This window comes from Nesoenas mayeri, assembly GCF_963082525.1.
Source record: "Nesoenas mayeri genome assembly, chromosome: 15".
NCBI classification, from domain to species: domain Eukaryota; kingdom Metazoa; phylum Chordata; class Aves; order Columbiformes; family Columbidae; genus Nesoenas; species Nesoenas mayeri.
The window spans coordinates 15870409-15893686 of NC_137559.1; the positions used below are offsets into that span (position 1 = coordinate 15870409).

Below are 23278 nucleotides of genomic sequence, written 5' to 3' on the forward strand. Positions count from 1 at the left end.
CAAAGTTCAACAAGGGCATGTGCTGGATTTTGCACCTGGGACACGGCAACCCTGGCTGTACAGACAGATTGGGGGGACGAGATGCTGGAGAGCAGCTCTGCGGAGAGGGATCTGGGGGTTCTGGTCAATGGTCCCCTTACCTCTTGTTTTTCAATCTCACCTTACCTTCCCTCCTGTCCCTTCCCCTCCCCATTTCAAAAATACCCTTCCTTATTTATTCTACACCCTGCCTCTCTCCTCTCCTCTCCTCTCCTCGCTCCCTTTCCTACCCTCACCTCTACACCCACCCCCTTTACACGCTTCCCCTCTCTTTCCTTACAGACCTCTCCCACTCCACTGTCCTCTCTTCCCCTCCACACACTTCCCCGCTTCGCCTCCCTTCCCCTCCCCTCCACTCCTTTCCCCTGACCTCCCCTCTTCTCCCTTCCTCTCTTCTTCTTACATTTCCCTTCACTACCCTCCCTCCCCTTATGTCTCCTCCTTTTTTCTCACCTCACCTTCATTCCCCTTCTCTCCCAAAATCGAAAATCCCCTTTCCCTCTCCTTTATTCTGCTCCTTTGTTTGCACGTTCCCTCTTCCCACTCCTTCATTCTACATGGTTTTCTCCCCTCCACTTATCTCTGCTACTTTCATCTCAACTCACCTTCCCTGCCCTCCACATTTCAAAAATCCCCTTCCCTCTCCTTTGTTCTACACACCACCCATCCCCTCTTCTCCCCTCTCCTCACCCCACTTACTCTTCTCCCCTCACCTCATCTCAGTTCTCCTTTTCACTCTTCCCCTCCCCTTCTCTGCCCAGCCATGCAGAGAGCCTTGGGAAGGGCTTATGTTCAGCCAGTCCACCGAAAACGTGTCCTTAAACATGGACATTTAATCAGGATAGGCGGAAACTCCTGAAGGACGAGGGAGGTGAAATAATAGAATATTGGTAATAGAAGTACAGCGGAAGATCAATATTTCTTCTCCTGCCCTTAGTACACCTTCCAGTAATTATTATTATTATTTTTTTTTAATATATATGTGTAAAGGTGCATCTGTTGCCTGATGATGATAAAAAGCCAGTGGGGCAGCACATAGGTTTATGGCGATAAACGCAAATGGTCATTGGCTTCTTGGACTGAACTTTCTATACATGCCACAAGATGCACTCAGACCCCCTGAGATGTCCCCTCCCTTTGGTGGCCCAGTGGCACGGGCAGCAGAGCCCTGCGAGGGCGAGAATCACGGACTCCACACAATCCAATGTGAACTCCAGAGAAGCCGTTTATTGCTTGTTACAATTCTCCTTAAGTATCTTTTTGACCTGTCCCCGCACTTACAGACTGCATGTAACTGGACAGGAGCTGCTGTTCACGCGCCGCAAACTCTCGAGTGACTGGATGTTACAAATCTGCAGGAGCTCTAGTGCTAAGCAAAAAGTATCTACAAAATTGGTGACTTGCTGACTGCTCTTCACTTGCTCAAGGCTGCACGAGGTCACGTAAGACACGGAGGCGGTTTTGGTCCCTTCTGGGTCACATAGGCCTCACAGGCCTATTCAGTTCAGTTCCATATAATGTCCGTTCTATTCAAGAAAATGCCTCAAATCTCCCACAGAGCCCCACACGGCAAAGCCCAACACATCTCCCCCAGGCTGTCCTGCCCTGGCTGGTGCTGACAGGAGGGGAGACCGGGTGGTGACAGGCCTGGGGGGTGACAGGAGGGACATGGAGCAGTGAGAGGCCTGGGGGGTGACAGGACATGGCCCTTTTGTCACAGCACACCGGGCTGTGGAATGCGCAGGGGGTGCGCGGTGCCCCTGTGACTGCAGGTGAGGCGCTGCTGGTGACCCCTACAGTTGGTGTACAGTTGGTGTCCCAGCAAACCCCCAAACTGAACCCTGAGACAGGGGCGCCTGAGCCGGGCCTGGGAGCGCTGTGGGACAGAGAGGGAGCAGAGACCGAGCCGAGGCCGCAGGAGCCTTTCCCTCCTGTGCGCCTGCCCGGGCTGTGAGCTCGGGCTCAGCCCGCAGCGCTCGCCCCAAAGCCCTCGGTGGACCTTCCTGCTGTCGCCGTGGGGGCAAACCCAGCGTGGGGGCCAGGGTGCTGTTTGCCACAGTAGATGCTGTCGCGGAGCAGCAGCACCCGGCCATGGGCACATCACGTGTCTACTACAAGTTCTCAGCCGCTCTGGACTATGAAGCAGTCACCTTCAACGGCCTCCATATCTCCCTGCGCGAGCTCAAGTGCAAGATCAGGGCCCGCAAGAAGTTGAAGGCGACCAAGTGTGACCTGCTGGTCACCAACGCACAGACCAAAGAAGGTACTCGGGGGCGGTGGGCACAGGGTGGGCAGCAATAATGTGATGTGGCCAGGGCTGGTCGCTGTGGCTTGTGCTGGGGCCTTGCAGAGCTGCTCTTTTGTAGTTGCTCTTCTGGCAACTGCCTTCTGACCTGTGTTTAGACACACAGCTTGGCATGGAAGGATGCGCGGTTGTTGTGCGATGTGTAGTGCTTGCAAAAGTTTTGGTTTCCAGGGATTCTTCCAGGTAAAATGATAATGAAATGTGCGAGGATGTCATATAATAACAAATTTGCCAGATTTGTTTGAAATCTGGAGGAGAAAGCTGAAAGTGATGGAAATAGAACAGATGGCTTGGGTTTGGTGACTTAATTTTGCCTTTGACTCGTTTTAATCCACCGCATTGGAAAACTGGTTTTCTGGCTGTTGCTGAAACCGCTCACCAGCAACATCTGGATCAAGAGTTTCTCTGTGAGTTTAAATCTAAGCAGAGCCTTTAAAGCCATCTTGCACATGAGTGTTCTCTGAATCTAAATTATACTTCGGAATTTCTTGTTAATATAACTTCTACAGCAACGATATTGTCATTCAGATGCACTTGAGCATCCTTTCATCATTCATTTCTACCATTTTTTTTCCTGGCACTACATATTAACCATGTCAGGACAGTACTGAAGCTTTATGGCAGAACATTTATGGTGAATACATGCAAGAAATGTTCTTAGAAAAGTCATAAAAACTTTTAAATCTTAGATATGGTGCTTGATTCTCAGAGATGATAATGGTTTCATGTTACTTAGTATGGTAGTTCAGTCTGGTCACGTGCCATCTTGATACGTTTGAATGTGATTAGAGACTTGGAGGCTTTGGGATGTGACTTCTCAGAAATAAACGAGCTGTAAAGTTTTTTCCTTCCATAAACATTAATAATTTTTCCCTGTGGTTCTGTGGCACTCTTACAACAATCTTTTTTTTAAAATGAGCACTACTGGTTTGCCTTTTTTCCTCTTCCTGTTTCATGTACCAAAACTTAAACAGAATAGAATGTTCACTGCAGAACCTGTAGCTTCAGCCTTAGAAGGGTTGGTTGCTGTTTCTCTACAGATACTTAAAATATTTTCAGGAGCGTGTCTGTGAAGAGACTTCACAGCACAATGTTGGATGTTAGGGATGCTCTTGGGTTGTGTTACGTACATAGGCAGAGATACATTACAGAAATAGAAGTAAAATAATCATTTCATTGTTGAAATAATGTCTTCTGGCAGGTATGTTTTGGTCTAAGTGACCTTGGTACCTATAGCAATAATATACTGAAAAATGGAGCATACCTTGTGGAATATTTCTATTTTGTTTGTGATTGCTGATCCAAATACCCTGACAGAGTGCGACTGGATCCGCAGTATCTTTGGTTCCCAGATCATTGTTCTGATGAGGTCTGCAAAGTTACGGGCTTTCACCATTTGAAACTGTGGGCAGATTACAGGGAACAGCTGCTGATAGAGCTTTAAAATACGTAATCATATTCAGCTTGTGTAAGTACAGTATAAAAACCATTCTTATGGGGAGATGTTTGCATTTAGGCTTAGTTCAAGTGTCCCAAGTAGGTGTTTTTTCTTGTTGTTGTTGTTGTGTTTGGGCCTTATGTAAAGGTCAGAAGAGTTTCCTCCTGGTCAGAAGACTAATGAGGTGGAAGCAAAGCTAACGCATTGGTTGCTTCAGGCACAAACTTTTCGAAGGGCTTTTCAAGGCTGTCTGCATAAGGAATTTCATCCGAGTCCCTCTGCTCTGCAAAAAGTGAATCAAAAGAATTCACATCCCTTTGGTTAATTCGAATTAGCTGGAGAGGAAAGATGCCACTTTAGTTTGAGCCAATTCTGCCCTGCTTGTGCAAGGAAGCTCAAAAAAACCCCAGATTTCTGTGATTCGAATTCGAGTACAGCCAGTTTTGTTTCCATTTCAATGTGGAGCAGCAGGCAGCTGAGAAGTGTGGGTGTTGCTGGATTTTGCTCCAGGAAATACGTGTTGTGTCCCCTTGAGCACCAGCAGGAGAGGTGAATCGTTTTTAGGTCATAGCTGTGCAGCAATGGGGCAGAGTTTTCAGGCTTTAGCTGCGTGCCGGGTTGGTTGCCGGGCAGACTCCAGAATCTGGTTGATGCAGGTGAGACTTTGCTGTGGTTTGTTTTTCTCCAAAGATGTATTGGGTTTGTAGCCTAACAGAGCAAAAGGAATTTAAGCTACATCAGGAAAGAACCGCATGCATTAGCAGACTCTCCTTTAGTGACGTTTGACACCATTTTGATGCTGATATTCAAACAATTTAAAAAACTGAAAAAGATTTTGCTGCTTGTGTTTGATTATCAAATCTGAAGATTACTTGAAAGGTACCGTTAGTGTGTTGAGATAATAAAAGTGTGATATTGCATCTAAAATTTTGCTTTTGTCTCTGTAAAGGGATTCTTTGAAGTGCTATGTAATAGTTCTATTTAATATCTATTATAACATATTAATATCTATTATAACATATTAATATATATTCTTACTAACTGCCTAATGTCTTTTTCTATATTTATGTTGCTTTCAGAATACACAGAAGATAATGCCCTGATTCCAAAGAACTCATCAGTGATTGTTAGAAGAGTCCCTGCTGGAGCAGTTAAAGCCACCAGCAAAACAAATGATGTGTGAGTACCCATGAAGCATTGATTCCTTGTCAGGGGTTCACTGTGTTCACTTTTTGTGTTGATATCAGTTTACAGAGGCATTCAGATTGTATCTTGCTTGCTAAAGCTGCTGTGAATTGTTGTTGAAATGGGGTAGATTTGAATGTATCCATCCCAAAGCAACTCACAGGCTCAGGCCAGCTGGGACAGGAGGTTCCAGCTCCAGTATGGTAACTTTTAAATGCTTCTAATGGGTTTTTTCTTGGGTTGATTTTTCTGAGACCCATGTTGTGTATCCTGATTCCTCTATGTGGAGAGATTCCTTATTATATGCATTTGCTTTTATTGCTTTTCTAGTAAGGACAGGTATGCATTGTAATGTAAACTTCTAATTTGTTCCTGTCTTGGAAAAGTCTGATTCTCAGTGTTTGACCATTTCTTGCAGCTGGGTAGGGAGGGATATAGCAGGTGTTCTTATGCCCCAAATCTGTTTGCTTTGCATACCAGCAATAGAGGGAAGACCAAGCGTTGCCAGCTGGCAAACCACCCAAACAAGAAGTTTCATTCATAAATGATTCCTGTTAGTTTCCCAAAGACAGTGTCTGTGTCAGGCAAGAGAAAAAGGACGATATCTTGAAGTGTGTTGCGTTTTGTGCAAGTACGATGAACGAATAGTGAATCGTGTCCAAACTTGAAACTCAGTAAGCACTTTAGCATGTTACCAAAGGTTGCCAGTTATCTTTCCAAGTCTGTTCTTACCTTGAGCTGATATCTGTGCTCCAGGTTTTCATTCTGTATGACAGAGAATCAGGTGTGTTAATCAAAATTAGAGCTATTCAAATGCAATCCTGACTACAGGGTTATTGCTGCCATTTCTGTATTCATACCAGTTCTATATCAGCTACATTAGCATTGTTTGCATAGTCGTGTTTTCCAACCTTTCCACATAAGACAGACACTGTAAAACCACAATTAGTAGATGTTGCTGGCTTGTGGTTTTGCCATGTCTTTCTTATGTTGGTTCTCAATAAATAAAGTAGACTGGTGAGTTACAGGGTGTCTCGAACAAACAGTGCAGCAGCATCCTGGTACCCATGAAGCATTTGCTGTGCACGTAAACTTTGGGCTTATGAGTTGCAGTGTTTGTGGGCACTGCCTAGTAATTCTGGACACCATAGCGTTGTGCTTATACACATGGCCTTGTTTTGGGGGTTAACTGAAACACGTGTGCTTCGTGCTGTCTTGTCATGCATCCTCCATTTCTGCTTGGTGATAATCTGGAGTATTTGTTTGTGCTGGGTCATCCTCAGGTCTGTGGCTGTGAGTGGGAGCCTGGGGCTGTTGTAGCAGTGGCAGGAAGCCTGAGCCTTTCTGTTTGTACATGAACTCCCCAGCAGACCTGAACGGCCTCTGCTCATGGGATGGTTGGATGAATGATTTGTTACCTCTGTCGATGGTTGCGTGTCTGGTTCATGATGAGTAGCACGCAGATACAGCTCAACGAGTCTGTGGAATCTCAGCAGGTTTCCCAATGTAATCAATATTTCCTAAAAGGTTGTAGTAATTTTAATGGGATCTTAAATAAAATTCTGGCAATTAAGACCTTTTTGTTTTTTTCTTGTCACAGGGTTCCTGAGTCACAGAAAATCCTCCAAAGTGCTTCCAGGTGACATTTCTAGTGCTATTTTTAGTCAACACAGTCTATGTAACATATTCAGTATTTTGGCACTTTCATGGGTAGTATAGTAGATATCTGAACACGGTGCTTGGGCTTCCACAAACACACACTGTTCTGAAGACTGTGCTGCTGCTATTTTGTTATTTCTTTGCGATATGACTGATTTATTTCACTAAAGTAAACTGGCACTATGAGGTTTCTATCACTGCTCTTTCTTAGAAACTGAAGTACTGTATCTGGTACCTGTTTGTTATACTTTGGATATACAGATTGGCAACAGTTCCTTTCATATTTTGATGGTTGATTATGTAAAAATACAACACTGTAGTACAGAATTCATATTTCTGATGCTTATATAGCAGAGACAGAATATCTGAGGACTTCCTCTTGCACTGCTGTGTTCTGTATCTGTCAGTCTTAGAGTAAGTTGTGACAAAGCAGATATGGGATTTTGGGTTTGGTTTGGTTTGGTGCTTTTAGTGGCACTGCATGTACTGAGGGAGAACAGTTCATGTATGTGAATACATTTCTACATTCCCTAGACTATCAGAACCTGATGTTCTGATGTTGAGGTTTTAAAATCTCTTTTACTGGCTCATATTGGGTACAAGAGCTTTATTTCAAGTTCTGATCTCCTTTATTTCTTCTTCTAGAAGCCAAACGGAGCCAGTGAGTGAAACATCAAAAGCCGTATGTAAAACCACAATTTTTCTACACACTGCACTGAATTCTAAACAATGTAGCCTTGTTTCAATTTTCCATACATCCACTTAATATATTTCACAGTAAAACACAGTACATGTTGTGAACACAATGTCTTTGATTCAACACAGCAAACAGCACAGTGTGTTTAGCCTGGAGAACAGGAGGCTGAGTGACACCTGATCATTTGCTACAACTGCCTGAAAGGAGGTTGTAGCGTGAAAGGTGTTGGGTTCTTCTCCCAAGTCACAAGTGGTAGGATGAGATTAAATGGCTTCACGTTGTGCCAGGGGAGGTTTAGACTGGGTATGAGGAGAAACTTCTCCTCTGAGAGGCTTGTGGGGCATTGGAACAGGGAAGTGGTGGAATTGCCATCCCTGGAAGTGTTCAAAAGATGTACAGATGATGTTCTTAGGGACGTGGTTTAGAGGTGGACTTGACAGCGTTGGGTTAATGGTTGGACTCGGTGATCTTAAAGGTCTCTTCCAGCCAAAATGCTTCTGTGACTCTGGTTCTGTGAATACGCCAGCATGTTTGTAACACACGAAATAGAACATGAATTCTCTATTTCCTGTGAGTAGAAAGGGGTGCTATCACCTTTAAGAAATACGACTTCTGCCTGCAGGCCATAGAACTGCTTTCCAAATAGGCGGGTTTTGAATGTCTCCAGAGTTTTAATCCTTTTTAGCTGAAAATCAACAGCTTCTTTACCCCTGTGACTTTGAAGCAGTTGTGATGTTTGACAAGGGCCACTCTCTGACATATCCTGGAGCACTAAGTTGATCTCGAGCGAGTTTGGTTCTCGTCACTTCTCTCTATCCACACGGGCACTCTCAGGCTGGGGTTTGGACTTTCTTTTGAGCAAATACAAATTTCACTGGATTGGAAATGCCTCTTGCACTGACACTCGGGGGCTATAGTGCAGACTGTCAGACTACAGTAGAGGTGAACTATTGCTGTGTTCTGATTGTAAAACAAATGTGTTTAATTTTTGTGAACAGACTGATGACTCTTCTGCACCTGTGTCCCAGCTTATTAAGGTATATGTACTTTCTCATCAAATGCTTTTAAAAAAAAGATATTTGCTTAGTATTTTTCTATCTTATACTTTGATCTATAGCTGAATAACTGTTGTAATTTGAACAAAACTTTAATAATTTCAAGTATTTATTTTACCTTCAGAATGTGTGCACATTTCGAGGCTGGACAGGGTGCTGGGCCATCCTGTCTAGTCGGTGCTTTTGCCAAGGAAGGTCGGACCAGCTGGTGCCGACGGTCCCTTCAAACCCGGGATTCTCTGACTCTCTGGGAGTTGTGCTGCGCTTGACAGGATGGGCTGATCGGTGCTGTCCAGCTGTGTGGGCTTAAACGTGTTTCTGGTGTGTGTGTCAATAAGGACTTGTTTAACAGGCTGCCAATCTGGCTGAAACCGACACTTCCGAAGAAGATAAAATAAAAGCCATGATGATACAGTCCTGCCAGGCATACAATCCAGTCAAGTGAGTGTTGGTCATCTGTTCTCTGATGATCAGGGAAAAATTGTAGAGATGGTTGTTTTAATATGAGAGACACATGCATCCCTTTTTCTTTTATCCCCAAAACCTTTTAGTTTCATGAAGAAAAACTTGGGCCCGCTTCCACCATCATACACTTGCTTTCGTTGTGGACAGCCTGGCCACTATATAAGGAACTGCCCAACTAACAGGGTAAGATTGTGTGGGACTTGTGATGCTACTGAGTGCTTAGTAGTGCTTGTGGTGCTACTTGTGTTTAGCCACTGAGTGTATGTGCGTGAGATACCAATTCAACCTTCATGTACAGACGGTGAATATGAGTTTCTGCAGTGACTGGTTCGAGCACTGAATTAAGCTCTCGCTCTGAATTGCGCTTTGGTGGAGATGCAGGTTTGTGTCTTTTCTGAGTGGCTGGTGAGCTTAAGGGATATTTCACCCTTAAAGACCCTGAAGTGAAGCCAAAGAATGTCGATTGAGTTCAAGTACTGCTCGAGCCTTTGGAACATCCTGCCTTTATACATTTAGGAAAATAAGTGGTTTAGTCAACCCTTATTCTTGATAACAGGAGAGGATTAGAGACTTTTGCTGCTTCAAGTAATCACTGAAATGTCATTTTGAGTGTGGGACTTCAGACAAGACATGGCTGCGTTTCTTTTCTTAACAGGACAAAAATTTTCAGCCTGTTCCCAGAATTAAAAAGAGCACAGGGATTCCAAGGAGTTTCCTGATGGAAGTGAAAGATCCCAATACCAAGGGTGCTATGCTGACAAACACTGGAAGATATGCAATACCAACTATCAATGCGTAAGTATGGAATTAATCAGACTGACCCAAAAAGGAACAAGAGAAATCACGCCTGAGTGCTAATCCAAGCACATTGCCCAGCACCTGCAGTTATGGGGGAGGAAGCATTATCTTTCTTTCTTAACTTCAAAATCTGTGATATTTTCTAGTATTAAAGGAAGGTGGTCCTGCAGTTCATGCCCCCGAAAGATGGTTACGCTTGTGGTATGCTAAGAACCTGTGTTTCTGCAAAATAGTTCAGGAGTGTTTACAGTTGGAGTTCTCGTTGAAAGCCGCTTTTCCTTCTGTTTTATATCTTGAAGACTTCTCAAAAAATTTCACAGAGAGCTGTTGGGCTGAGGTTTCCTCCCCATCTCAACGGTTTCCAATCTCTTCTTTAACTTTGTTCGTTTTCCTTCCCCACTCCCATCCAGGGAAGCTTATGCGAGAGGAAAGAAGGAAAAGCCTCCCTTCCTACCAGCGGAGCCGCCCTCCTCCTCCTCCTCCTGCTCAGATGAGGATCTTGTTCCAGCTGAGTTGTTATGTCTGATTTGTAAAGATGTCACGACTGATGCAGTTGTCATTCCCTGCTGTGGAAACAGCTTTTGTGACGAATGTGAGTGTTACTCCCATGTTTGTTAATTCAAATCCTCACATCTGATCTTCTGAAAGCATGAATAGGAGATAATGAGATGACTTTGTTACCTGTTCTGTTTAACACTTAAGGATACCTGGAACAGGAAAGGACTCTTCTGGTATAAAGGAAAAAAAAAAAAGGCAGAAGGCTTATTTTCCTTTTTTCACATCTATTGAAACCATCTTTCCGTGTGGAAGGACGGGTATGAGAAGAGCACAGAACTGTGCAGGTCATTACAGTGTTGGATACTGAATGCGTTTAGTTTGTCCACAGCCCTTTCTCTGATACAAAATCACGCAGCCAGCTCTGGTAACTTTCTGTGCTCTGCAACAAACAGTCGGCATTTAATCCACATTCCTCACCACAGGAGAGTTGGTTAAAACCTCCAGAACTTGAAGCTGCTCGTGGTTTTTAGGAGATGTGTTATATTCGTTAACCTTGAGGTTGGTAACTTCTCACTGTACTGGATGGTGGGAAAAAGACTATTAAGAGACCAGGACACAGCCTACTCCAAATCTTCAGCTCTTGCAGTAGTGAAATTTAAACCGTACTGCTATTTGCTGCATACTATGCATTTTTTACACTATTCGATATTTATCATACTGTCAATTCAAGACCACATTCAGCCATTAATCATATGCGTCTTATTATTCACAGGTATTAGAACAGCATTGCTAGAATCTGAGGAACACACATGTCCAATGTGTCATCGAACAAACGTTTCTCCTGATAGTTTAGTTGCCAACAAGATCCTGCGCCAGGTAACATGACGACTTTTACGTAAATGGTTTGTAAGAAAAGTCTTTTTGGAAAAGAAAATATTAATTTACATCTCCTTAAGCAAGGCCACATTGAGAAAGGCTAAATTTGTATCTCAAACACATGATCTGTTGTTAAGAAGCTGACAACTTTTTAGATACACTCTGTCAAATTCAGGTCACGCTTCTGTTCAATACGATCGCCTCACTTTGAGAATCGGTATCAACACTGAAGTTCTTTACAGACACTCCGAGTCACCAGCCATTAATATCAGTGTCTGATGTGATCTGTTCATGTATCCATATGTTGATTTGTTTTAGGATTGACAGCATTTAGAGGAATACACGGGTAATTTTACTCTCTAGAGGCTTTTGCTCATGTATCTCCTGAATTTTCATAGTACATTTTCTAAATATTTTTGTGCCCCCAGGCTGTGAACAACTTCAAAAATGGCACTGGCTACAGTAAACAGATTCAGCAGCAGCAGCAGCTGCCACCACCACCAGTGAGACAACCAGTGACACGCAACCCGCAACCTCTACTCCGGCCCACAATTTCCAAACAGAAGGATCCACTAATTCCTCCATCAGCTTCTGTGTCTTCTCATTCTGCTGCTTTGTCATCGTTTGGCCCTGCTCAGGCATCTGGGGCAGCTCAGCTGCCAGGAATCCTGCCTTCTGTCACTGTCCCTGGTGTCCCACCAGCAGTGTCCCTGTTCTTCCATGGACCTTTTCGGTGAGTACATCTGTAGCTTAACCAAAGTTTTTACATGCAGGTGTAATTTTACAGTGAATGTAAAAGACACTGAAGCACTGAAGTTAGATTCTGCTGCTTCTTGAGCTTCTCCGCTAGTGATTTCTGTACCAATAGTGGCAGTTCCAGGTAGCTGTGGAAGCTCTGGTGTTTCATTTACTTTGAATGAGGACCCTTTGATCAGTTGGAAGCTGCCTCATGCAAGAGTTTCCTCAGAAGTAGTTCTTGTCATTCAGTCCGGGTTTACCGCGAACCTTTTTTCCTCAGGAGCCCTTTGATTTTGGGTGCTTAGCAGCTCCTAGAATAACCATTTAGTTATGTCAAACCTGCTTGAGCACATTAATTTCTCTTTAGTGAGTCATACTCAGTTACAGACCGTCTTGGATAATAGACATTGAAACACTATAAACTTGAAGTATTGACAAATATGACAGTCGAAGTTTGCAATCCAGTGAAGTCACATGAAAACACATGAAAAATCTGCACTGTTGTTTAGGGCTTATATCCCTTCACCTTTACACCTGGAATGCAGACAGGCGCTCTGCCCAGAAGCCGGTCAGGCTCAGCTGTACCACTGAATGTGCAAGATCACAATCCAAAAGAACCTCTAGGGCAGGCTCTGAATCAGCACATCAGCATTTTGTAATAGAATTTGAGTTCTTGCATGTTCCAAAGCTGAGATTCAGCAGGTGGGTTATACCTACTCTCGGCCTTTCATGTGCAGCAAGCTTAATAAAATGTTTCTGCAGTGAGCTTTCTCTTTAACTCCCACTAATCCAGACAGACCCCTGCTCAGCGCTTCATTTGGAATCAACCAAATTCATATTTGTAAATGCGGTGCCGATTCTTTTTCCTTTTACAGTAGTCAGCATTTCTTACCTTGGACTTGATATTTCAAGCAGCACTTCAGAACTCTGTTTGAATGATGTAAATTTGGGTTTTTTGTAGCGAGGCTGATGTGGTTACAGCTCCTGCTGCTCTGGTGAGCGCCGCTGGACTTTCTCAACCCTCCTCTCTGACCAGCAGCGGTTTGTCGGAAGAGCAGGTAAATTTTATTTCAAAATATGCAGTGATTCTTGTATTTTAGCAGAGCTTGTTTTCCAGCGGTCTGTGTTTATTTAAAGGGCTATCAGGTTCCTGTACTGAGACAACCAGCACTGACAAGTCTCCTGGGCCTGCAAGGACAATCAATACCCACAACTGGTAACTAACTATAACTTTAGAATTTAGTTTTTAAAGTTATCTTCAGATAAACTGAATGGGGTTTTTCTGTCTCCTCTCTCCACTGAAAAAGGTCAGGCAGTGAGAGCCAGTACAGTCTGCTCAGCCAGCGGGAGACCAGGCTGGGAACTGTAAGTATTCTACAGAAATTCAATATATTACTGTTGTAACCTGTTAAAAGAGGCCACAACACGTAACGTAGGCAAAAGCTGGTTTATAATGAAATAATAATGCACAAGTAGTTGTGGAGAATGCAAGTGGTAATAAATTTTTAAATGGCTTCATTTCAATTGTATTGAACAAAGGAGACCTGTGCCTGCAGTAAGATTATTTAAAATGAAACTCCAGTACATGATTGAAAAGGGGACTCTGAAAAATGAACACCTTTTGGGCTAACCATACGTACATATAAAAATGAAATGAACTGAAGCATCAGGTGGAAAGGAACTCTTTTGATTCGTGGCTGAATAGGGCTGAATAAATTGATTTCCCAATATAAAGCATCCTCCAACATTCTTCTGTTGACAACTTAGTTGATACTGATTGAGCAAATTATTGGAAAACCAAGGCTGTTATTTTATGACAATTTTGTATTTCTTCAATCCAGTCATCTCGAGTAGCCAAGCTGCTTTCTCTCAGTTGGAGAGAGAGGAGCCTGTTTTATCGGTTCTTGCCGTGTCAAGTAGGTCCTTCATTCTGGTGTGTGTTTGTTATAGACAGATGGTAAGTGTGTATAAAACCTTAAACATAAATAAAACCAAACCCCACGATCCATCCCGCCGATGATCTGAAGTCTCAGGATCTATAAAGTTTTGGGGTTTCTTGAGAGGTTCAAATCAAGGATGCCTGCACAGTGAACACACCCAAAGGACTCGTGCCCCAGCACTGCAACACCACCCGTCTCCGTGCCCACGCCTCCACCTCCCTTGTGTCCTCCAGCACCCCACGTGCTCCCTTTTCCACCAGCAGCAGCACCACCACAGTTTCCTCCTCAGTCTCCACCTGGTCACCCTCCAGCTGCTGGGTGCGCTGTCTCCTTCCAGGGCATTCCCCAGCCCCGGAAAACGTCATCAGCTTGGGCACCAGCACAAACCATCCCAAGGACACAGGCACCTCCTTTATCTGGGGAGGAGTTTTACAGACAACAACAGAGACTTACAGAGGAGTATTTGGCTCAATGAAGATGTGTTGTTTTCCATTTCTGTGTTTCGATAGTGTATCGCACTGCAGTTCCACGGAAGTGTATCTGACAGAAGCAAAAATGACATTTTTTCCCATCTATTTTTTCATAGCAGATGGTAAATGTGCAAAACTTAAAGCAAACATAATTCTAACACTTTCCTTAAAACTTGTAGTAATTCTGACCTGGTTTTGCTTAGATTGGAAGGTCACCTTTTGCATCTGCATGCAGTATGTTTTCTTGCATTGATCATCTATTGTGTCTTTTTGTAATAAAGTTCAAACTAAAATTGTAATAAATGTCAAACTTATTTTGACAGGGAAAAAAAGAAGTCCAAACTTGATGAGTTCATGAATGATTTTGCTAAGGAATTGATGGAATACAAAAGGATTCATAAGGAGTATCGGCAGTTGTTGTCCAGGTAATGACATCCTCATCCTCCTGACAGCTGTGAGGAGGCGGGAAACTGAACAGGTGTAGTTGCTGGATGTTTTGTCTCCCTATTCTGATTGAATAGCTGATGTTTCCTATCCCCAAAAAATCACTTGGGCAGGAGTCTGAATAACTCTCTGTTAGTAACGCTGTCAGTGTCTTCCCTCGTTGAGTCATATCACTAGAAGGTCAGTTTGGAGTTTTTAGATGTGATCTCACCTGACATACAGTTGCCGTACTGGGTTAGAACGTGCAAGCTTTTGCTGGGACACCCCAAAGTGTTCATGAGATAGTCCTGTAGTGAGATTGCAGTACAAGTATTTTCCATCTTGTACAAATTGCCAAATAATTAGTGAAGTTAAATGGACCAACCTGGCAATTTAGAATGGAGCTTTACTGTCTTCAGGTGAAATAATATTTTCTTGATGTTTGATACTGCACTGTAACTGTTCAGACTTGCTCTTTTTGCCTCTTACTGCAGCAAAAATGATTTGCATTGCATGTAGTTGCTGAGTAGTTAGAAATGTGCACATTCGTGTACCAGCAGAGGCCAGCACACACCGCCTTAAATCAACCCCCGGTTATGGTGGCTCCTGCGACAGGAGTGCAAATAGATTTTCCCTTCCTGTATGTGTTTAGATGAACGAAGCAGCAGCTGTTGGGTCCTTTAAGCAGAAACTGTTGTCAGGTTCTTAAATTTGCAGTAGCATTAAGTCAACAGCTGTTCTGAATCAACTTCATTTGTGTGTGTGTGTTGCGTTTTATTGAAGGTCCAGGTCTCCCCATGATGCTCCAGCTCACTCCAGAAGTTCGTATACCTGCTCCAAGTCAAGACCAGGCTCTTCCCACTCTCGCACCAACTCTGGATCTTTTAGTCATTCCCGGTCTCGTTCCCACTCCCGATCACCGTGTCAAAGAAGAGGCAGAGCGAACAGTCGTGACCATCGTTCTAGTCCAAGGTCACGTCATCATTACCGGTCAAGGTCTCGCTCATACAGAAGATGCCATTCACGGTCAAGGTCTCACTCATGCAGAAGATGCCATTCACAGTCACGGTCTCCGGTGTTTAGAGGCCAGTCTCACACTAAAAGGACTGTGCCTAAAGGGGAAAGAGAAAGGGAATATTTTAACAGGAACGCGGAAGGTCCAGCATCTTCTATGAAAGGTTACTATGGCAGACCTGTTGACATCAGAGATCCATTTGAAAAGGAAAGATGCAGAGAATGGGAAAGGAACTATAGAGAATGGTATGGCAAGGTTTACAGGGGCTGTGCTGTTGCTGCTCAACCTCCACATGCAGTAAACAGAGAGAACTTTTCTCCTGAGAGGTTTGGTCCACCTGGGAGCAGACAAGAGAACTCAGCGTGTGCTTGGGGAAACAGGGAGGATTATCCTGGTGGGCAGAGCCACAGAAGTCATAATATAACTGGACATTATGGTGAAGAATCTTCTGGAAAAGAGAGGCCTGGCATCAGTGATCCTAGAAAATCAAAAGAGAAAGAGGTGAAATATCCATGGGGAGATGACAAAGGAAATGAACAGAAAAGACACCAGAAGAGAAGAAAATGCAATGAGAATGAAGGATTTTGCAGTGCTGAGTTGCTGGAAGGTGCAAGAACACCGAGAGAGCCAGTTCCAGCAGGAGACGATAAAACAGCCTCTCTGTTCGTGCTCGCGAGCAGAGGTGCTGCCACCCCTGTAAGAGATGAGCCTATGGAAGCAGATTTGATTGCTTTCAAATCAGGGTCTGAAAAGGAGAGAACAGAGAAGGACGAGCCAAAAGAAAAGAATGACCAGACAAAGTTGAAAGTAGAAGTGGCTGCTCCTCCTAAGAAAGACGACACAATAATAGCAGCTAAAACTTCCCAGAAGACGGTGGACACCGATTGCGAAAATTCTCCTCAAATGGAACCTCCTGTGAAAAAAGCAAAGAAGGAGTTGTCAAAGACAGACGATGCTGTAACATCTTCCTCCCAAAAGGATGAGAAGGCTCCTGGTGCTCCATGGAAATATCACCCAAAAGTGACAAAAGGTCACCCAGGAACCAGAACAGCCAAGGATGAAAAGGTGAAGAAAGACCATCCAAAAGAAACCAACTCAGAGAAGCCCTCTGGAGAGGACAAGTCAGAAAAACCTGCGGAAAAAAGCAAAACTTCTGATGCAAAACCTGAAAAAGGCAAAGGAAACGCTGATGAAAAGGTGGATGAGGAGCATGAAGCCACTTGCACAGACGCCTCAAAACCAGAAACTGCTGAATGGAAACCATCGGCAAAGGGGAAGCGTGAGGCCAATGCTGGAAAAGGAGAGCGAACTCCAGAAACAGCTAAATCTGTGTTTCTCAACCGCCTCGCAAAAGAGATTGAACTGAACCAAGAAAGTGGCGAAAATCTTGTGAGAGGAGCAAATGTGCCTCCTGCAGAAGATCCTCCTGGGAAACCCAAGGCAAGCAGAAGTAAAGTTAAACAGGATAAAGCTGAGGGGAAAGCACGAATAAGAGTAACAGCAGCTGATGGATCTAGTTCACTTCTTGTAGGTTACACCAGGTACCTCATCATTTCTTTCCCTGTTCTTTCTTTCTTTCCTCCTCTCCTCCACCTCCAAAAATGTAAAATGCTTTATGGTGACGAATGAAGGGAACAGCTAAATCTAATGCAAAATAAGGGAATAACCAGCGATCTTTCCTGCTAAACTGTTCCTGAGTCACAAACACATTTTGTTGAAGAAAGCAAGTAGTGTGTACTGCACAGAAAGCTGACAGGGTTCATTCACTGATGACATGTTTGACCCTTACTTCGGGACTCTTTTTTCTCCCCTGTTCTTATTCACTGCTTGTTGACTCTTAGAGGAGTCCCCTCAATGTCTTCCTTCAAATCCAGCTTACATCTAAAGGCAAGGACTACAGACAGGTCTACGCCATGCAATGCTTTGCATTTTAAAAATTGCAAGGCACTGTAATGATCTACTTTTGTCAGGATGACATGAAATCATACCTGGCATCAATAGCAGCTTGGTTGTCTATATATTGTTCTGATTTTAGGTCTGAGCAGTGTGACGTGTTAACACAGCTACGCTGCTTCCAGCTCAGGGCCAACTTTTTCTGCACTTACCATGGAGATTTCTCTTCTATATTCCATTGTGTGACGTGTGAAAAATGAGAAGTGATCTAGTGTTGGGCTGATATTACATTTCAGCACCTAAAGAAGCAGGACAAAGCCAAGTTCTAACATTTAAGACATTGCTGGAGACTTAAGATAGTGTCTTGATATTCTAAAAAGTTTTTTAAATAGATGTTTTTCTAAAGAAGAACACGGGGGCATGAGGATAAAACTTCTGTTGTGTATACCTCTTCATAATTGTTTGCTGTTGAAATAAGAATGTATATCTGATTTATCTACCATTGCTAGACATGGTAGGACATGAAGGAATTACCAGATCAGACAGTCCACAATCTTGATTAACTTGTGTCTTTGCTAATTAAATAAGGAATAGAATAATAGAATCATAAAATCATAGAATCATAGACCAGTTTGGGTTGAAGGACCTTCCCAGCTCCCAGTGCCCCCCCTGCCATGACAGGGACATCTTCACCAGCTCAGGGTGCTCAGAGCCCCGTCCAGCCTGGCCTGGGATGTCTCCAGGGATGGTTCAGCCACCACCTCTCTGGCCAACCTGGGCCAGGCTCTCACCACCCTCAGGGCCAACAATTCCTTCCTCATGTCCGGCCTGAATCTCCTCCTTTAGTTTAAAACCATCACCCCTTGTCCTGTCACAACAGGCCCTGCTCAAAACTCTGTCCCCATCTTTCTTATTGGCCCCTTTTAAGTCCAGAAAGGTGCACTAAGGTCTCCCGGAGCTTCTCTTCTGCAGCTGAACACCCCAGCTCTCTCAGCCTGTCCCCCAGCAGAGCTGTTCCAGCCTCGGGTCATTCCTGGGGCTCCTCTGGCCCCTCTCCAGCAGGTCCATGTGTGTCCTGTGCTGAGGACCCAGAGCTGGCCCAGCACTGCAGGGGGTCTCACCGGAGCGGGGCACAGGGGCAGCATCCCTCCCTTAACCAGCTGCCAACGCTCTTTTTGCTGCAGCTCAAGATGTGTTTGGCCGTCTGGGCTGCAGGTGCTCATGGCCAACTCATGTCCAGTCCTTCATCCACCAGCGTCCCAAGTCCATCCCTGGGGCTGCTCTCCATCCATCCCTCCATCCCCAGCCCCTATTGATATCAGGGGTTGCCCCGACCCAGGTGCAGGACCTTGCACTTGGCCTTGTTGAACCTCATGGGGATACTAAATTAATTGATTAGAAAGATACTAAATTAATTGGTTGTTCATAATCTTAGCTAGTGGGCTCATCCTTTCTCGTCTGTTCCCTTAATTGAACATCTGAAAAGAAAAAAAAAGTTTCAGAACCGAAGCAAAAGCCGTTTTATAAACTATTACAAAAGATGGTGGTGTGTGTGTCTCCCCTGTTATTAATGTACATTTATTTCCTCTTAGCAGCAGTTCTACTGAGGGAAGGCCCAGGACAAAGACTGAAGAAAAGCCAGATACAAATCGAACTGTCATTAAGAGCATGGAGGAGTATAATAATGATCTAACAGCCCCTGCAGAAGACGTCATCCTTACGATCCAAGTCTCTCAGTCAAAGTGGGATAAAGATGAGTTTGAGGCTGGAGAGGAACACAGTGAATCTACACAGGTGTCCACAGTTGTAGGAAAACTTGTGAGTGTTATAAAAAATGTGAGTGCTAAGCCACCAAACCCTGTAAAACACAATGGAAAAGAGATGGAGCCTTTGGAGGAAATACAGAAATCTACAAAAGAAGTGAATGGTGAAAGCTTCCAGCATGACGCAAAAAGTTCAAAAAGTTTAATGTCAAATGAAAAAGGAAAAACCAAAGACCGGGATCATTCCTTGTCAGATCAGGACACTTCTGGAAAGAGCAGAGTGCAGCAAGAAAAAGACCATTCTGAATGTGCAACCGAACAAGGACATGGGAGAAATAGTTCTCAGTCTTCCCAAGACAGCAGATCATCAGAGAAACACAGTATCAGCCCTTCATCCACTGCTAAAGACTGCAGTCCTAACCAGGTCAAAAAGTCTGACCACAATGGCAACAGAGATCATTCTAGTTCCAAATGTAGAGATGAAAAGAGTGAATTTGTGAGAATAAAAGACTCTCCTTCTGGAAACAGAGTATCTACCTCAGTACGGAAAAGCGAGCCAAGAGATGAATCAGCAGAGCCATCCGAAACAGGCACTGGGGATGCCAAAATGAGCAGATACAGCCCTCCACGTCAGTGGGAGCAACCTGATCGCAAAGCTGCTCCTGATTACAAGTGCAACACAAACCAAGAGCAACACAAACCTCTAGCTAAAAATCCAGGGAAAGAGAAGCATGTATCAGAAGTAAAGAGCAAAAAGGAGAAAGAGGCAGGTGGTAACACACCACCTTTGGGACAAGAATCCCTAGATGTAAAAAATGAGGATGTGACTGGTCAAAACAATCCGAGTGTTGTCAAGCCCAAGGCTCAGGTAAGCAGCTCCTCACATCTCTCAGGAGTTATGTCAGAAGACATAACTCAAGACACCGATGAGGCTGCATTTGTACCAGACTACAACGAAAGTGACAGTGAGAATAATGGCCCTGCAACGGATGAGAAAGCTGCAGAAAAAAATCCTAAAGACCTATCGGAAAAGGCCATTGATAAGGTGAAAGAGGATCCAGAGGCAGCTGCTGCAGTGGGGCAGCCTGAAGGAAGCAGAGGACACAGTCAAAGCAGCCCCGGTGTTGGCCACAGCCATAGTCAGAGCCCTTCTGAGCGTCAGACTCAAAGCCACAGCAGCAGTGCCGGCTCAGGACAGAGTCCGGACACCAAGAAGAGGAAAAAAGAGAAGAAGAAGAAGCACAAGAAGCAGAAGAAAAAGCACAAGAAGCAGAAGGAACACAAGAAGCAGAAGAAACACAAGAAGCAGAAGAAACACACGGAAAGCAAAATGGAATTGGAAAAGAGCCACAAACACAAAGACAAGAAGAAAAAACTGAAGAAGGGCAAAGATAAAGAGAAAGATCACCAAAAAGGGAAATCTGCTACAATGTAGAATGACAGATAATTTTTAAAAATTCCTATGCCACCAATATTAAATTTTGTTAAACTGTAAACAAATTCAAGCATTGCAAATAATGACATGATAGAGCCTGTGTTGCACTTAATATATTACTGATTATTTGATTTTTACGTCAGAACTTTATAAATTTGAACATTTTTTACAGAATTGGGATTTGTGAGCATGTAACATGAGAGGCTTTTCTGTAGCATCTTATTTTTAACCGCCATTAATTAGTCTGTGTGTAGTAAACATGTTGAGTTATTTTTAATTGACTGGCAGAAGCAGCGTGTATCAGTTATAAAATATCGGCAGAATGACTTGCAGAAAACATTGCAGCTCAGTTATGTCACTTTTTGGTTGCAATAAAAGGTTTTCAATAACTGGTGCGATGTGATGAGGTTTCAGTGGTAGCTGAACATCAGCAGAGAAAAGACGAGTTACAGGAAACAGCCGCCAGTAACAGCTTGCCGGCAGCTCACTGCAATGAGAAATAACACACCAACAAGTTTAAGTTTGAAAAAAACGGTAGGAGTTTAAATGTTTTGAGCTGATGCCGCGTGGGGAGGTCCTGCCAAGAGGCGCTTTCATTTCATGTGCCAGGTGGGCTTGTTTTTAGCTTGTTAAAGGCAGCACATGGACCCAAACATACAGCCACTATTAACTGCTGGTTTATTTTAAAATAACATTATATGTGGACCTGTCACATTTCAACATTGTTCCAGTGTGTTTAGAAAGCTATTGTCATTTGCCAGCCAACATTTACACCTCTCTTTACGATGCCCTGTCATGTGTATTTCCTCTCATGACTGTGCTGAACACCACAGTGTTTGTGGTTTTTAAACAGAACCTTCATTAGTTCCATTTTCTTACGGTGGTGCCACGATAAAGAACCAACCCTCCCTTTACAAGTGGGGTTCAGCAGGTGAGTTCAGCAGCAGAAGAAAGCCCACTACAAAGGCAGGCTTCTGCTTTAAACTGCCTTGAAGAATGACAGAACATCTAGAAAATGTAAGTTTAATTAGCTTACTGGTACCTGGAGGGATACTGTTCATCAGATGATGACTTTGTAGAGTAACAAGTCTCTTGGTCCAAAGCAGTGAGTCCTTGGCTGTTTAGGCCATTTGAGTCGGGGTATCAGGCACAGAGCTGGGAGCAGGGCTGAGTCTGTGAGAGAAGCTGTCAGAGGTTCTCCTGCCCCTCTGCTCTGCCCTGGGGAGACCACACCTGGAATCTTGTGTCCAGTTGTGGCCCCTCAGTTCCAGCAGGACAGGGAACTGCTGGAGAGAGTCCAGCGCAGCCACCAAGATGCTGCAGGGAGTGGAGCATCTCCCGTGTGAGGAAAGGCTGAGGGAGCTGGGGCTCTGGAGCTGGACAAGAGGACACTGAGGGGGGACTCATTCATGGGGATCAATATGGAAAGGGGGAGTGTCAGGAGGATGGAGCCAGGCTCTGCTGGTGACAACCAGTGACAGGACAAGGGGCAATGGGTGCAAACTGGAACACAGGAGGTTCCACTGAAATATGAGAAGAAACTTGTTGGGGTGAGGGTGTCAGAGCCTGGCCCAGGCTGCCCAGGGGGTTGTGGAGTCTCCTTCTGTGCAGACATTCCAACCCGCCTGGACACCTTCCTGTGTAACCTCATCTGGGTGTTCCTGCTCCATGAGGGGAGGATTGCACTGGATGAGCTTTCCAGGGCCCTTCCATATTGTACTTATGACCTTGTACTTCTAAATGATTCATTATATTTAGTGTGCGTTTACTTAAACTGATTAATATTAAATTGGACTCATCCACTGACCTGTGAGTAGTAAAACCATTGCCATACAACCCAGTTATTTAGCAGAGGGGGCTCAAGGTAGGCTCAGCCAGGCTGTCGTATTTGTTTTAAGTGGTTGACTCGTAGTCCCGTTGCACACAGTAGGCAAGGTCTGCACGAGACTCCCTGAATGCAGAACTCATTGGTGTTCGGTTCCTGTTCTGTTTCCCTGTGGGTTTCCCGACAGGAGTTCTTGGCCTGACTGTAGCTCAGGCCTTTCCCTCCTCTGGAGCCTGAACCAAACTGCTGCTGGTTTGGCTGGGGGGTCGAGTGTACCCGCCACATGTCCTGTCACTATATCCCCCTGCCCAGCTGCTGCCCCTTCTTTCCTCTCTCTCTCGCTCTGGTTTTCCTTTCTCCATCTCTGTCCCCCTGCCCACCACAGTTGTGTTTTATCCTCCAGTTCTGTCCTGCCCACTGTTCTTTGCTCTTCCTCTGTCACTCTGTCCTGCTCCCTGTGTCTTTTTTTGAACTCCTCCATCTCAGTCCTGCAGCCCATGACTGTTCTTCTCTTCTTCCATCCCTTGGTCCTGCTTCCTGCCCATCTTTGTTTCTTCTTCCATTTGTGCTGCTGCCCATCTCTTTTCCCTTCTTGCTCCAGCTCTGCTGCTCCCTGCCCCTCTCATTCCCTCTCTGTTTCTCTGTCCTTCTCCCTGTCTCTCCCCATCCTTCCTACTCTTCTCTCCTGCTCCCACTCAGTTTTTCCGCTCTCTCTGTCACTCTGTCCTGCTCCCTGTCACTGTCATTTCTCTCATCTTTGT

General features: G+C 44.4%; 1 protein-coding gene across 1 annotated transcript; it reads left to right on the forward strand.

Moving 5' to 3' along the window:
* Positions 1 to 2130: 2130 nt before the first annotated feature.
* On the forward strand, positions 2131 to 20692 carry LOC308046263 (E3 ubiquitin-protein ligase RBBP6-like; the record flags this gene model as incomplete). The annotated part of the gene is made up of 12 exons (XM_080353992.1): positions 2131 to 2302; positions 4862 to 4961; positions 7272 to 7287; positions 8731 to 8819; positions 8930 to 9026; positions 9499 to 9638; positions 10052 to 10233; positions 10912 to 11015; positions 11444 to 11748; positions 14487 to 14588; positions 15406 to 17142; positions 19087 to 20692. The coding sequence occupies 12 exons, from the start codon at positions 2131 to 2133 to the stop codon at positions 20690 to 20692; spliced, it is 4650 nt and encodes a 1549-aa protein (XP_080210118.1).
* Positions 20693 to 23278: the final 2586 nt, after the last annotated feature.